General features: G+C 41.6%; 1 protein-coding gene across 1 annotated transcript in view; it reads right to left on the bottom strand.

Annotated features, from left to right (window-relative positions):
- PPM1H (protein phosphatase, Mg2+/Mn2+ dependent 1H) overlaps positions 1-16,301 on the bottom strand; it is a 317,942-nt gene extending 301,641 nt beyond the window's left edge. The window contains exon 1 of the mRNA XM_036760023.1: positions 15,511-16,301. Coding sequence (XP_036615918.1) covers positions 15,511-16,301 — 791 coding nt within the window. The remainder of the gene's footprint in view (positions 1-15,510) is intronic.
- Between the last annotated feature and the right edge of the window lie 1,158 nt (positions 16,302-17,459).

The raw sequence follows: 17,459 nt of genomic DNA, 5'->3' as shown, positions 1-17,459 counted from the left end.
CGTATGTTGACCAAAATCCTGGCTAATACTTTAGTGATCCCAACTACCCACTGAAGGGACAACAGACTTCTAAAACCATTTTTTAATCGACAGGAAATCCTGGAAGTCTTTAGAAGATAAAATATTGCCCAAGGTCATAGTGTCCTTCACAAATAATGTTCTCAGCATGGGTGTAATTAAATCACTGCTGTTGGGAATCTCCTTAACATTAAAATGTTTAGTGTTTCTCACTGAAGTAAAAGACTCATTGGGCTTGGAATGAAATAAGTAAAGGAAAGCCAAGCTGCACATTTTAATCAAAGAACATACATCTGTGTGTGTATGCTTGTGTGTATACATATATATACGTATACACATACACACACATATACACCGATGCCAGCAAAGTGGTCTGACACCTTTGGGTAACACAGAACCCAAACCTTGCTTAGAGTATGAGCAAGGCCAACAGGGGCAGAAGAAAAGAGGCAAATCATACAGGTATTCAGATCTGAAGACTCCAGGTGTGCACTGCCCAGGGCAGTCCAGTGGGAAAACCATCTCCCTAATTCATTCAGGACATTCCATTAACAGAGCCTAAGAGCTTAGCCTTTCCAGCAGCCGGGTCACAATGCTGCCTTAGACTGTTTGCAGGTCTGGCCCTTTCCATATTTGTCTAAGTTAAACCTAAATACAGGAACTTTAGATTTACCCCAATTACACCACTACTTATATCATCACTTACATTTCCTCCTTCCCCCACATGGCATAGCTCTAGCCACCTAGTCCTTGAAGTGGCCCAAGAGTCCCCAAAGTGTCACCCACCTCTGTTTTGCTCAACACAGCTATGTAAGCCAGGACAGCAAAGGTCATCTAATGTTGCCCCTTGTCTGTCAACTAGCCCAGATTTCTAGTCTTTTTCCAAATCACCTCACCCACAAGCATTTGCTTAAAAGTTCTTCCATATCTAAGCTATAACAACTGGTTGCAATTCAATAGCACACTTCCTTTATTTCATATAAAAGCTTCAAATTATAGTTCTTACTCTTATTAAAGAGTTTTTTCCCCCATATCCTTTTATGATTCATCCATGTTCATTAAGCCACAAAAATGTGTTGCCTATCGGGCATTTATTTCCTTTCCTTTGTTCTAGCAGATGTGTGTTCTAAACATAACCTCTGTTGCTTTTTTTTTTTTTTTGGTTAAAGCCTGAAGTATATATCCAACTCCACAGCAGCCTGATTAAATATAGAAACCCAATTATCTATACCATATGTCTTTAATAAATTTCCATATCAATGAAGAGATTTTTCTTCACTATTTTGTAATATAGGGAGATACTACACTATGAAGAAATGCCCTGTCTCTTTATAATTGAATTACCCATTTGTAATGTCCCTTCAGGAAACTGAGATCATAACAAATTATTTTGTCCTTCCCAACTTAGCAAAAAATTGATTTCTGCTGTTCTCACATATCCCTGAGCTAGTAAGGCAAACCCAGCCAAGAAGGTTCCATTAGGCCTCCTGGCTTTATGTGTATCAGTGATGTATGCCCCCCCTACAGCAACAAAATAGTTATGACAAATAGTTTGAGGATCATTTAAGTATACTGGTGTGTTCCTATGTATGTATGTGTACATTAAGATATATGAATATATAGACACATAAATATATATAACAATTAAATGGGTCAAATTTATCTTCACAATTAATCTGGGGGTAATTTCTAGGAAGAATGGATAAGACAGAAACTCTGTGCTGAGTCAAAAGGGGCCACTTTTCTATACTTCTCGATATAAAACTATTAGACTGTAAGCATTCTAAAGATAATAATAATAACTCACAATTAAACAGTACTCCCGAGTTTGCAAAGTAAAGCGTTTTCCATATCTCATTTTTACATCAATTCAGAGAGATGAGGCCTCATCATGCATTCCTTGAAGCAGGTAGTGGATACTCATTTTCATATGCAGTCCCCTTTTTCTATTTTTTTTAAATAAGGTTCCTGTTTTTTGATATGTGTCAAGTGCATAATAACAAAAAGGAAAATTTAAATAGCTTTAAAAAAAAGGGGGGGAAACTTGCAGCTCAGAGTGTCAGAAGGTCGCCTGAACCCAGACAAAGATTGTTATGGGATTTCAAAATAGAACACCCCTCAGAGAACATCCAGTCCAACGTCATAGTAATAGGGAGGTTAGAAGATTCACAAAAACAGTAACAGGTCTGGGATCTGAACCCAGTACGGTGACTCCAGAATCAATGCTCCTTCCACTGGGTATCAGGCTGTGTCCCCTTTATATAAAATGTTCCCCAGTGCCTCATACACGGTTTCCAACCTCCTGGTACTAAAAACGTTTTGCCAAACAATTCAACAGCCTTTTAAGTCTTCAGTTAAAGACTCATTAATTTATATTGGATCTTGCCTGCCTGCTTCTTGACTCCTATTTTTTTTTAATCAACTCAATTTCTGATCATATGGAGATAGAGGCTAGGTTGTTAATATTTGAAGAGAAAAAAACTAAACGTACTTGAGAACACTATTTTTAAGCATTTTGTAAAGCAGACTTTTAATAGAACTGATATGGATGCATTAAAGTGAACTGAGAGAAACCTGGGCAGGGTGTCTTGAGTGTGAGGGAGGCAAATATCAACTCCACTGGCACGACCTCAAACATTATAAGCAAAAGTCCCCCAACTATGGAGAAGTCAGCAATGAAGAGAAAGGAAAAATTGCAAGAAGCTACGACAGTGTAATTCTTAAAGAAAGGATAATCGAAAACTGAGTCACCAGTCTGAATTCCAACCTTCCTCTCCCCCTAAATTATATGCACATACATGCACACACATCCATAGGGGACGGGGCAGCCTACAATTTTTAGGCAGGGAATTTGGGGGAAATCCCCTCTCTCTGATGCCCCTGGACCAAACTGAAACCTCAGGCACAAAAGCAGGGAAAGGCATGATTATACAAGAGAGTTGAAACATCATAAAGGATAATTGAGGAAGGAGGGGCCCTGAGGGGCTGCATGATTTAAAACTGTAAATCAGGATTGGGGCCAAAGGAAGAACTGAGAGACTTAAGAAAAGAAACCTAAGGGTAAAGGCAAAGAAACACGCTTCTCTGCAATGTTCTGGGGGTGCCTCTGAGAAGCTTGTAAGAGCAGACCCTGGAGCCCAGGCTAGAAAGAAAGTCAGTTTCACAAGCTAGGGAGAAAGTTGAGTTTCACAAAATGAGTTTCATTCAAGAGAGGAGGAGATACAAAATCTCTTTCTTGCCCCTTACAGTACTGTAACAGTAACGTCCCAAAGGGTCACCCTCACATCTTGGAAACAACAGATCCTGTCCAGCCTTGGCAGTCTGAGGAAAGAGAGCAGATGGAAGGTGTAGGGAGAGGAGCACAACAGCGCAAAAAGACTAATAGGATGAAGCAGGGTTTCAGCAAGAGCATCATGCAAAGAAAATTAACAGTGACTGAGACGGTAGGGAGGAAAAATGAATAAAAATTTGGGGAAAAAAAGTCATTGAAGTCAGGGGTTCTTAACCTGGGGTCCATGAACTATATTTTGATAATTGTATTTCAACATTATGAATTATTATTATCTTATGTAGACTAAGCATTTAAAAACATTCCAAAAAGGGGCTAAGTTTCAATGGGCCAGTAAAGGAGTCCATGACACATTAAAAAGTTTAAAACCCCAGATCTAAATGGGTCTTTCTGACAAAGGAAAACAGTTAAAATCCTCTGGGGAAGATACAGTACAACAGATTCTGCAAGGCTCAGTGAAATGATAAAGTAATTCCAAGAATCTCCGGGATAGTTAGAATGAACAATCAAATGACTGGGTGAAATATTAGAGAAATGAAGACAGAAGGGACCACAAAATTTTAAACAAAAGACAGAAACGCTCTCTATAACAGTAGGTTCTCTAAAAAAAAGAGCCCATCAGAGTTGGAATGCAAAAATGCAGGGGGCAGAGGAAAAGATAATGGAAACTTTTTTTAAAAAAACAACTGGAAGAACATCAATAGCTCTACAAAACAATGTTGAATCTGAAGTGAAGATGTGAAAAGATTAACCCAAGGTAGGTCCTTCCAGAAAAACATCATAAAAAGAAAAATTGAATGCCACATTTCAATAATCCTATTGAAAATGTAGGGATATTACAAGCAGATTTGAAAGGGAGGTAGGCTTGATAAAGCACAAAAAGTGCTGGGTTTGGAGTCAGCTGCCCAGGGGGAGTAGGGCTTGATGACATCTCTAAAAAGCTCTGATCCTATGAGTATAGACCACAAGAATCCACAGAACAGCAACAGAAGGAAACATGATGTTTAACTCACAAAGAAACACCTTAATCAAATTTCAGAAATACAACAAAGAAAAAAAGTTTGTAGTCAAGCAAGGGGGAAAAAAAACCCAAACCTTCAAATTCCAAGGAGAATGAATCAGAATAGTGAAAGCTTTCTCCTTGTTTAGAAGCAAAGGAAAAAATGGAATGTTATATTCCCAAGAACAATGGAGCTTGGTTAGCACCCCCAAATTATATATCTTATAAGAATTAACCTAAACATCAAAGATAACAATTCCACATCAGTCAACAAACATTTGTCAATGCTGGGAATGTGAATACAAGCAAAATGAAATTTCCTGCCTTCTAAGGAAGGAAAATAACATAGAAAAGGAAGTGGAAAAGAGAAGGTTGGTAAGAGGAAGTTTACGATGGAGGAGTCTGGATCACAGACAGGTTGGTAAAAAAATGAAGACAAGGTTGCCCTGGGTACCATACCCTCCTTAAACAGAGGTTCTGGGAGAAGCCATTAGTCAGATGGAGTAGAGGAAAGGGCTGAGGGTAATTCTGAGATGTGAATTCCAGAACTGAAATGGTCTTCCAGGATGAGATAGCATTTAGGACATGGTACAAGAGTACAGATTACAATCTGGTGAGAAATGAAAAGATGGCTGACCTGGGCACCCTCCTTAAAACAGAGGATCTGGGGGGAGTGCATTCGGTAAAAGGAAGAATTTTAATCATTTTCTCAAAAGACTCTGGAGGTAAAACAGGGTATTCACCATGCAAGCTGACCAAAGAATAGAAAGTTAAGAACTTCCAGAAAATAATCAAGTTTGATACAGTTCTAAAAATGCTAGATGAAGCTATGAGACAGTAATGGCAAAAGTAGATAAAACCATCCTTACTTGCTGATAACATGATGGTTTGTTTACAAAATACTACAGAATCCACAAAGGAACTAGGTATAGCATCATCAAAGTTTCAGGCTACAAAATAAATCCACAAAAATCAACAGCATTTTCATACAATAACAAAATCTAAGAGGTGATATTGGAAAGGGAAATCTCATTCCAAATAATCACAAAATGCATAAACATATGGAAGTCAATCTAACAAGACATCTACGGGGGAAAAAAATCATGTGGTTTTGGATATTTTTATTTTTAATATAATTCCTTATATGTTGATTGTTGAACCACTTTTAGTATGAATAATCAATCCCCTAACGTGGTCCCGTGTATTTGAATTTTCACTGTCTCAAGTTGTAATTATGTGAAATATGGTGATCAGTTCCAGTCTGATGGAAATATGCAGTATGGATTCAAATAATGAATTCAATAAAACCATTATTCACACAAAGTGGGACCTAGCTGTATTCCTACTGAATTTCCTATCTCTGGCCAGACTACCTACATCTTTTTTTTTTTTAAGAGCTAGATGCTTAATTAATTCTTCTTCTTCCCAACTTCAGGTTTTCTGCAAATCTGCTAAGTATGCTGTCTATGACCTCATGAAGGACAATGACAAAAACTGTAAGAGAATAGAAGCTAGTAAACAAAAAGCAGCAAGCATCATGAAATTCAGAATGAGGGGGATGGGGATATGGACCAGATTTGTGATTTCATGGGGAGTGGTTACCCTCAGATGTGAAAACTCCTAACCCTCATAATCTAAGTGCCTTCCTATTTACCTAGTATATAGGTTGTTGGTAAATAGATAGCTGTCTCCCTCATTAGACTGAAAGCTCCTTGAAATTGGAGACTGTTTTTTGCCTTTCTTTGCATCCTTAGTGGTGAACACACTGCCTGGGATATAGTAGGCGCTTGATAAATGCTTATTGACTGACTGAATACCAATGAAGGGTCACCCAGCTTCTTTGTCATTCACTCTTAGAGCGCTGCCTTAGAGCACAGAGAGATGAAATGATTTCCCCAGGAAGGCAGGATTGTAACCCAGATCTTTATCTGCTATGCCATGTTACTGTTGTTCAGACATTTCAGTCAGATCTGACTCTTCGAGACCCCATTTGGAGTTTTCTTGGCAGAGATACTGAAGTAGTTTGCCATTTCCTTCTCCAGCTCATTTTACAGATGAGGAAACTGAGTCAAACAAGGTTAAGTGACTTAGGTCACACAGCTAGGAAGTGTCTGGGGCCAAATTTGAACTCAGGAAGATGAGTTTTCTTGATTGACTGGCACTCTATCCACTGCCCCTCTACTATGCCATACTTTCTCTCATATCTAGTAAAAATCTACGTCTTTCATTTATCTGTAGGAAACTCAGGCAGAACAGCATTAACAAAGAAAGCTAATGAACATAAATTATAAGAGGACAGAATTAGCCAAAGCAGAAAGCCAAAAATAGCAACCACAATTCATATTACTGAGTATTCACTTCATAACAACCTCATGACACATGAGAATGCAAGGACAAAGGCAATCGACTTCTCCCTCGTAAAGTTACACAGATTTAGAGGCTGGAAGGAGCTTTATAGGGCATTTAGTTCAAACTGTAGATGAGGAAACTGGAAATCCAAGAGGATGAAGGTTATGAGAGTAATAAATGGGAGAGTCGAGATTTGAACTCAAGCTCTCTAACACCAAATCCAGTCATTTATTTTCCACTGTACCATGTATGCCAGGCCTCCTACAAGTGGCCAATGTGTGCACCTTCTGTTAGTCACTGTATCAATATGCATTTATTAAGCACATCAAAGAAAAATGTCCTACAATGTTATTTTTTGAAAACTGCTGAATCCAGCCCGAAAAGGTCGGGGTTATTTTTTTCTTTCAGTTTACCTTTTAATCAGAATTTATATCATATTATCCTATCATGCCAAATGTAATTATACAGTTCTTTCAATTCTATCTTTAGTCTTAAAATAAAGATTCTTCTGGGGAATGAATTCACCTGACTCACTACATGTTAAGTAGCAAGTCAGTTTTAAATTCTTGTGGATATAAATAACTCCCTCCCACTTACTATGAAGAACCATTAAAAAAAATAGCATCTATTATTTCTACTGACTTAAGTTGGGGTTTATGGGAAACTCAGTTATGTGAAAGCTGAGTTAGGCAAATTCTATCACCTGAGTTGGGCTTTTCAGGCTCCCAGGATACTATGAAGGGGATTCCACAAAGAAACCTTGAATGGGCACCCACAACACAAACTTGGGCTTCTCACAGAAGTAGTTTACTACCAAATTTGAAGTTACATGAAAAAAATTGCGCCTTCTCTGTCAATTACTTCCTATTTATCCTGTACCTAGCTTCATTTATAGATATCTGTTTGAATGTTGTCTCCTTCATTAGACTGTAAGTTCCTTGAGGGCAGGGATTGCAGGGATTGCCTTTTGCCTTTCTTTATCCCTAGTGCGTAGCACAGAGCCTAGTACTAAGTAGGTACTTAAATGTTTATTGACCAAAAAAACTAATGATGATGCTATCTATATATAGAGGAACATGTAAATGTGTGATGAACTGAATTGCATCAGGCCCTCCCACTGCCAACTAACTCCTCTGTACACCTTAGCCAACAGTCTTTGTGGCCTGATGGTCCACCAGTCAATTTCATGATGATGAACCTCTCTGGACTTGGCAAGCTTGATTCTTGAACAAATAGCAGTGACTAGTCACTGAGACCATACATGAAACCTTTGGAGATTGGTAGACACTAGCAGAGTGTACTCTCCAGAACCTAAGGTCAATCTCAACACCATGATGAAGCAATGAGGAGAGCTTTAGTGAAAGTTCCAAAACTCTATTCTGAGCAACAAATCAGTCAATCAAATCGTAACAAGAACGATATGAAGGTAATGGAAGCTTCCAGGTCAACAAGGTGTTAGGGGAGACTCCTTCCCTGAGAGGTGAGGTGCTTATTCTAGGGAGCGAGTCTTAGGGGCTTTGTCAAGGTTTTGCAAATTCAACTCTCCCACAGAGGCCAGAGCGGTCCTCTGCTTGTTGAACTCTAAGTTCAATGCTGCCCCTTGAAGCCTTAGCAGTCTCATGAGGGGTAATGAGTTTCTTGTCACTTGAAACTTTCAAAGGCCATCAGAGACATTGTAAATGACATTCACGAGTACGAAGTACGAGTCTGAATTAGCCCAAGGATTCTCAAACTTTTTTCACCGTTGTTAGTACAAAACAGCGTTCCTTGCCATGATGAACTGTGACACATTGAATATTTAAGCTGGTAATACTATGAGAGAATCAAACATACAGTTTCCTTTCAATCAAAGCAGCTATTTTTGTGGAATAGTTTGTGAGTTTAGGATGAGTGCAGGGTGGACCAAGGTTAGTGTATATATGCAACAGGCAAGCTTAGTCTATTACACGGATTCTATACTTGCGATACAAAATATTACAGCTAAATAAAATGTACATTAAATTAAATGTAATTTTTATCTACAATACCATAACATCTAGCATACCTCACACTGAGGAACACTTCTTGAAAACTACTAGAGTAGGTCATGACCTATAAAAAGGTCTCTTCCATTTCTGAAGTCCTATGAAACAAGTCAGGATCCACAAATTATTATTTTAACAATGAAAATCTCAGCAATAGCCACATACAAAGGAAAAAAAGAATTTGGCTCTAATAAAAATAAATGAACTTTCAGAAAGACCTTTTAGGTCTGGTGGAAGGACTCTAGGCAAGCGGCTAATTAAATACAGAAGTTTAGACTTCCTTTATAATTCTCTAAGCAAAAATGATTCACGTGTTACATGATCTCCTTTGCTTACATTCATGAAGGCTTTGGCAAAACTCAGTTGTGTATGTTAAAAACATTTAAATGATCTTTGTGTAACAATAGGATTGTTAATACAAATTAAAACAAGGCATACATTAAATAACATTTAACCTCATGGTGCTATGCAAACATCTCTGGGGAAGATCTCATTAAGACTTATGGAGGCCTCAACCTCTGAAAATTATTCAGATTTGAGGATGAATAAATACTGTGTTGCAAAAGTTAAAATGGTTACCCCCATCAATTCTTAGTTTATTTATTGCTGATATCCTTGTCACAATGCAATTTGAAGGAAAATAATTTTAGCAAATAGATAAGAGGACTCAATATGTCATAAAGAGATAATTCATTGACAAGCCAAGGGAAAAGTCGGCTTGGCTTTAGAGTCAAAAGGACCTAAGTTCAAATTCTGATTCTGCCATTACTACTTGTGACTCTAAAGCAAATCAACTGACCTCCTAGGTTTGAGCTTTCTCCTCTATAAAATGAGAAGATTAGACTCTATGGCCTTTGAGGGCCTTTTCATCTATGATGCTTTAAGCTCTAAATCTGTAATACAATGATCAAATGATAAAAATAAAGAGGAGTGAATAATGCAAGCCAAGGTGCAAAGTCTGGAGTCTGCCTTAACTCTCTAGGGGGCCCTCTCAGGTGAATGAATACCTGATTGAGGCTGGTAGTTGCTTACACAGGACCTTCTGGCAGACAGAAGCTCTTGCTTTGTGTGCATCCACGCAATCTAAGCCAAAAGATGGTACCCAGTGAAGACCTGAGCTTCACCCTCTTAATACATTGTCTTAAAATCCTATATCTAGTCAATCAAGTATTTTCTTCAACTTAGAAATTCTGATCAATGCAATCACCAGCTATGATTCTGGGAGACCTGTAATAAAAACACAACAGACCCTCCTGACATCAAGGTGATGGACCCAAAATACAGAATAAGACACATACTTTTGGATACAACCAGTGCAGGAAGGCTTTGCCTGACTGCATGTTTGCTGCAAGAGTTTTGTTTTTCATTATTTTCCCCCAATGGGACATGGTGAGTAGGTAGGAGGGAGAGAAATTGTTTTTTTGTTAATTGAAAACATTAATTTCTTAAAATCAATTAAAAATGCAAAGTAAGTATTTTAAAATGCCTACTATGTGACCAACACTGATAGATGATAGAGATTCAAAGATAGCCTCTTCCCTCAGGGAAGCTTATGTTTTCTGAAGGAAAAAAAAATTATACATATAAAGACAACTGGGGTTTCTAGTGTCTGTCCGCATTCAGCGTCTGATTTGTGATCCTTAGTTCTTCTTAATGCATGCATCTGAGTAAGCAGCAATGACTAAGAGGCCATCTGACGCAATGTCACCACTTAAAAGAATAAAGCTATCATCTGATGCTTCTATTTTCACCAAGTGATTCTTCCAGCCAAGTGGCAAGTACAGAACTTTATGCAGGATAAGCTGAGGACCCTATGTAGGCAGCTGATAAAAGGAGAAAAAAAAACTTTAAAGGCAGACTTCCAGTACAGATCTGGCTTCAGAAAGTCAAAAGGATAAGGAAGACAGGCCATGTTCAATTTCTTTTGAGTTAAGAAATATCATTTATATCCTCGCTATATCCTTGTTACTAAAATTATAGATTTCTTTTTAATAACCCAGATCCGGCCTTATGTGTACTAGGAAATAGCAAATGTATTAGAGTTATCAAAAAAACGAGAAAAAACTGAAAGATCTATTGTTCTGCTGATGTATACTGCTGCAGGATAAATATCTATCCATCATTGATGCTGGTTACTTAGCTATACTACGGCCTTCATGCCAGTGGATGAAAGACAAGGATTCCCAAAAAGAGGGGTTAAGGGAGGAACGGAGGATGGCTAGAGGTGTGAAGCACCAGGTAGCCATTTCCTACACTGTTCACTTCAGTGGCTGGTTTAGTTCCAAGGCTAACCTGGTATAGTGTACTTAATTCTAGAGTATGTCTGGAAAGGAAGGGAAGAGAAAGAAACTTCCATTTAGAAATAATAGCTAGCATTTTTAGAGCGCTTCACAGTTTACTAAGCACTTTACAAACATTAACTCATTTTATCCTCGTGACGACATTAGGAGGCAGGCGTTATTATTACACTTATTTGACAGGTGACGAATTTGAGGCAGATGGAGGTTATGTGACTTACCCAGCCAGGGTCACACACCTAATAAGAGCCAAATTTGAACTCGGGCCTTTCTGACTCTTCACCCAGCACTCTTATCTACTGGGCCACCTGGGTGCCTTGCATGCCTCAACAATTAAGGAAGATATTATCTAGGAAGACAGACAACCTGGAGAGAGAGGCGGCTCTGTTCCAACCAGATTTTAGTGTTGCATCTGTCCATCAATCTCAAGGGGATTCTGGTCATTTCCATAAGGGACTCTGACCCAATGGGAAGTAGGGCAGAAATTCTTAAGTTGAGTCTTCAAAAAGTGGCTTTAGGAGTTTGAAGAGTTATGAATTCCTCACATGTCAGAATACCTAGACATTTATGTAGTGGCTTTCGGATATGTGTCCCAAATGCAAGAGCTTATTTGTCATGCTCCCCCACAGTAAGGTTTAAAAAATTGCTAAACCTACATATGACATTCCTATAGGATATGGGAGTATGGTGCTTTAAGTTTTGCAAAGAGCTTTTACAAATATTATGATCTTATTTGATTCTCACAACTCTGAGGCTATAAATTGAGTGGATAAAGTGCTGGGCCTTCAGCCAGGAAGACCAGAGTTCGAATCTGGTCTCAGACACGAGCTGTGTGACCCTGGGTAAGTCACTTAACCTTGTCTGCCTTAGTTTCCTCATCTGTCAAATGAACTGGAGAAGAAAATGGCAAACTACTCCAAGATCTTTGCCAAGAAAACCCCAAACAGGGTTTCATAACTGAAGCAAATGAACAACTCCCTGTCTCCAGCTCTACCTACCCCTCTATCCACTGCACCACGTCCACCTAAATGCCTCTAAATGAAATTTTAAAGCCTGCAGTGATCTGAAAGATCACCAAGAATGTTATGATTCTCTGCTGAGAGGAAGAGAAGAAAGTGTGAGGCCTGAGAGAAAAAAGCATAGGTTTGAAATGGTAGATAGGAAGAATGCAATAGAGTCAATTTGGGAAGGCTAAAAGGACTACCTTGTGCAGGTAAGACCCAGTTGAGAATAAAGAATATAAATGTGAAAGAGACTCACAATCATAGTGCTATGACTTTCTCCAGCACAGATGAAGAGTATGATTCAGGGATGGGTTTGGCAAAGCGTGACCGATCTAGTGATCGATCTAGCAGCCAATCAACAAACATTTATTAAGTGCCTACTATGTGCCAGATGCTGTGCTAGAGGCCAAGCACACAAGCAGAGGAGAGTCCAGAGTTGGTGAGAGACTGAAGATTACATAGCAAGGATGGAAAAAGGTAAGTTTAGGAGGGAAAAAGTACAGAGAGAATTAGGAGGATAGGAGAGTATAGTTGAATAAAGGAATTTCAGAGTTATTTATCATGAAAGTAGAACATTTGTGGGCAATGGTGAGATGACAGATAAGCAAGCATGAAGGTGTAAGTCATGAGAGTTAAGGAAACTGATAAACTGGGAAACATCATCATATATACTGAAGTCCCATCCTATAGGGCAGGGGGGTAGAGAGGAAGACTATGAACAAGACACTGAACTCCTTGAAAAAGGAAGGAGAATGACCTATAGATTAACAGATGACAGTAACAGAGGGCACCCCTACATTCCAAAGAACATAGGGCTTGGAGCAAGGATAAGTTCTGTTTTGGACATGCTGACTTTGAGATGTTTATAGGACATTAAAGGTCCAATAAGCAGCTGGTGACTCAGAACCATCACAAGGAAAGAACTCTATAGAGATTAGATAGAGAGATAGAGAGATGATAGACAAAGATGGATAGACAGAAAGACGGATAGATAGATGCCTAGACAGGGAGAGACAGCTATCTTTGAAAGATCTGCTAAAAATGACAATCAAACCCACGGGAAATGATGACATCACAGAGAGAGAGAGAGAGAGAGAGAGAGAGAGAGAGAGAGAGAGAGAGAGAGAGTACATAGAGAAAAAAGTAGCCAAGACAAAGACATGAATTATACCCATAGCTAGGGAATGGGACATGGATGAGGAGAACCAAGATATCAGTGTCATGAAAACCCAGAGAAGAAAGGGTAGTCAACAAAGTCAAATGTTCCTAAGAAGTCAAAAAAGATGAAGGCTGAGAAAAAGTTACTGTCTGTTCAGCGATCACCATTAACCTTGAAGAGAACAGTTTCAACTGAATTATGAGGGTCGGATGGCTAAAAAGCGAGAGAAAGATAGGAGCAATTAATACAGACTTTTTCAAAAGAATTTGGCTAAGAAAGAAAGAAGAGACTATTGGGCTGTTTGCTTTAAGAGGACAGCTTGACATCAAGTAAAGGTTTCTTTTACCTCTCAAAGGCCCAAACTATGTGACAGCCATTATTGCATTCAAGTCACACAACAACCCTGTAGGTAATTATTTTAGAGATGAACAAATTAAGGCTCAAAGAGACCATATGACTTGTCACACAGCTAAGTGTCAGAGTTGGGATTAATGTAGTTCTTCCTGACTGCAAGCCTACAAGTCTAGCTAGGCTAATACACTCAAGTTTTTTGATTACTCTGAAATAAAATAATTCAAGTAACATTTGTTTCGTCTTATTCTCTCATTGCCTGCTTTTTAAATGCTTTTCTCCACCCAGTAATTAGCTTTTGCTTCTTTTTATTACCAGCAATAATCCAAACTAATAATACTGACACTTCAAGGCTTTCAAAATAATTTCCTCACCACAGCCCTGTGGAGTAAGTAAGTTTCTCATTTTACAGATAAGCAAAATGAAGAGACTTATTATGCCCAAGGTAACACAGATCCTACAGCATTGGAATAGAGATTCAAATCCAGCTGTCTAAGGCCAGAGTCCTTTCTAGTTCCACGCTCTGTTTCCAGCCCTTCCCTCTTTAAACCATTACCTGTGCCCACACAAACCCCACCTTTATTTTTCTCTTTCAAAAATCTAAGAAATTAAACTTGTCTTCAGGTGGTAGGGACTCTTTACTAACTGAACTTGTAAAAGGAGATGATTTATTATCAGGGTGGCTGAAGAGCTGTCTGATATGCTTAGTTAAAGATAAAGATATGGTACTGACCTGTCTCTGTGGTTGGCCCTGATGAAGGATGACAGGGTTGGAGGTTAAAAGAGGAGGGGGCTGATATGGTCGTTGCTTAGCTTAATGAGGGCACAACATCCCCCTTCACTTCCAGTCCCATTCATCCTAGCTCTTGGGAGGTGGGGGGAGAAGGGGGAGTGCAAGGCAGCCTCCAGAAAAGTCACCTGGCACAGGCATCCCAAGAGGTGATTGGCTCTTCCAAGACCCAATCAGAGTATGTGCCCAGCCAAGCATCGATGTCACAGGGATATGGGTTAAGGGTTAGGGAGCCAGGAGATAGCTGGTGCGGGTGGCCTGCTAAGGCAGAGGAGGCCTAGGAGCCGGTTAAGTCCCACAGGCAGTACAAGTTCTAATGCCACCCTCTGGCACCCGCACTTGGCGTTACCGACCCCTGAACTCCGGTCTCCTTCATTCCACCTTCCAAATCTTCCAGCTCCAGAGTGCAGGGGACCAGGTGAACAAAACATAATGTAGCGCCGGCATCCAAAGAGTCAAAACAAGATCATTAATAAAGTCAATGGAGGACCACCAGTGGGAGGAAAAAGTGAAAACATTATCTATCTCCATCGCTAGCTCTCCCCCTCCTTAATCCTCTTCGGGAACCACAAACCCCACCACTTATTCCTAAAATGGCAATTAGCCCCCATACCCAGCTCTCAACGGCTTGGCATTAAAGATGAAATAGCCAAGCGGCTAGGATTATCTACTTGAAATTGACTTCTCCCTCTCCCAGGATGGAACAGGAAAGTGGTCCTGACATCTGCCAATCGCCACAGGGGGAAAGTACAGCAACTCCGGGCTCCAAGGTCCAAGACCCTCCTCCGTTGCACACACACTGACACACACACACACACCGGACCAACACCCGCAGGCCCCCACCTCCAAGACGGAGGCGCACAATCTACCTCCCCCATCTATCCCCTTCCCTGATTCCTAACTTCAACAGCCGCGCTCCCCGCTTGGTTCCAAAAGGACAATTGCCCCCATCGCACACCCCTAAAAGCCCTTCCAGCCCCGACCCTCCCTCCTTGTCCAGCTGTTGCCTCCCACCCCATCTCCAGGGATGGAGACGCAGCGTCCTTGGAGAGAAGGGATGAGGGGGACGGGGGAGGGGAAGGGGGAAATGCCCAGCTTGAGCCGGGAAGCCCGGGGGATGGATGGCAGCCCCACGGACAGCCTGGGAGGCAGGGAAGGAAGGGGTACCGGGGGGGAGGGTTTAAGGGGGGGCAGGTGATGCACCTCCCCGGCGCGGCGGCTGCACTCACTCTGCGTAGCCCGTGGTCCAGGGCAGTCGCTTGGTCTCCTTGAGGATGAGGATGGGGCGGGCGATGTGGTCAGCGCTGCACTCGACCTCGTCCTGAGACAGCCCCAGGAACTCCGGCCGTCCGTAGGGGAAGCGCAAGGGCAGGTCGGAGCCGGCCCCGCCGCCGCCCCCGGCGCAGCCTCCGCCGTGCTCCAAGCCCGAGCCACCAGCCATGATGCCGCCCATGAAATTAGCCACCGCAGATTTCACGCGAGTGAGCATGTTACTGCTCCCGCGGCCGGCTGCGGGGAGAGCAGCAGCAGCAGGAGCAGGAGGAGGAGGAGCAGCGGCAGGAGGCGGGGGAGGGGGGGCGCCAGGAGCATGCAGCCCGGGGACCACGGCGACGACTGCGCCGAGGGAGGAGGAGGAGGAGGAGGAGGGAGGAGAGTCGCGGAGCCGCCGAGCTGGGCACTGCACGCACGGGCTCCGCGCTATTTGTGACTCTCCAAGCAAGGAGGGGGCTACGGGCCGGGCCCCAGCCTCAGGCTCCCGGGGCCAGCGCAGCCGCCACCGCCACCACCGCCGCCGCCGCCACCTCCTGGTCCACTTCCGCAATGGAGTTACATGGAGCGAGGCTGGGAACCGGCTGGAGCGGGGGGAGGGGGGCAGGAGCGGCAGCGGCAGGTTCTCTTTCCCCCCGCCCCCTTCTCTCCCTTCCTCCGTGCGCGGAACTAAAGCCACAGGCTGAGCTGAAGGAGCTTCTGTAGCTCGGGCTCCGTCTCCGGCTCCGGCTCCCACCGCCTTCCGAGTCATGTGATGATCAGGCTGGAAGGGCTTGGGCAGCTGCTGGGGTGCTTACACAAGCCTTCTCCCTAGCGAGGGGAGTCTGAGGTTGAGACCTAGGTGGATGCCCCCTTCCCCTTCCCTCCCCTCCACTCCCAAACCACAAGTGTGCGAAACAGCTTCCACCCTCCAGCCGCAGGTGGATAGAGCCAGTTTGGAAAGCCCACCCGAGCCTCCGGGGAAAGGGAGAGAAAACTTAAGGTGTACTGGGGTTAGCAAGCACAGGTGGCAATGAAATTCCCCAGCGCCTGCCGGAGTGAGCGGTGGAATGCGTGGAGGAGAGGGTTTGCGATGAGGAAATGCCTAGGGAATGCTCAGAAGCTTAAAAAAAAAAAAACAACTAGCCCTAACTAGTTACCTAAAAACCCCTGAAAATTTCCTCCCAGGCCACCCTAGAATTAGAATGCTCTTCTCCATTCCCACCGCATTCATCAGATTTCTATCCCCAAAGGAAAACCATGTTTAAAACTCAGCCAGCTCTGACCAGGAAGAGAAAAAGGAGCAGAAACGTTTTAAAAAACAATGCAATTGTTTCACGTGATCCTCAGGTTTTTAATAGAGTAATTTGCACTTTGCTTCTAAAACCTCAAGTCAATATACAAGGCGCTTTTAAATAGTGGACATATTTAACATTGTAGCAATCCATGGTGTCTCTGTCTCGATTGCACTGTTCTTAATAAAATCGAGACAATCCACGAACTAAAGCTGATAAATTTACATAGAATATGCTTATATCAATAAAATTTCCCGAGGAAAATGATAGAAAGCCTGTATACTTTTTCTTGCAATTTAACAAGTATTTAAATGTACATTTTAGACACTGCTCATACAAACCCCTAACAAAAACTACCTGCCTTCAAGCAACCTACATTATTTTCCCTTTTAAAAAAAATTCTGAACTTAACCAAAAAAGTGTTTCCATATACAGAGTAAAACAGAAAAAAAGATTATAGGTGAAGTTGCAAATTGGTTTTACTTAAGTTTTTTTCTTAAGTCTAACAGCCAACATGTTTTCAAAAGTATTGTTTATTTACCACTGACCCTACCGTTCTCTTCTATGAATTTTTAAGTGCTCCAGTGACCCTTCTTTCTTTTTCTACATTTCTTTTTTAAAATTTTCTGTGACTT

This window comes from Trichosurus vulpecula, chromosome 5 (assembly GCF_011100635.1).
Source record: "Trichosurus vulpecula isolate mTriVul1 chromosome 5, mTriVul1.pri, whole genome shotgun sequence".
NCBI classification, from domain to species: Eukaryota; Metazoa; Chordata; class Mammalia; order Diprotodontia; family Phalangeridae; genus Trichosurus; species Trichosurus vulpecula.
Note: the sequence above shows the minus strand (reverse complement) of the source record. Positions and strands in the feature narration are given on the sequence as shown.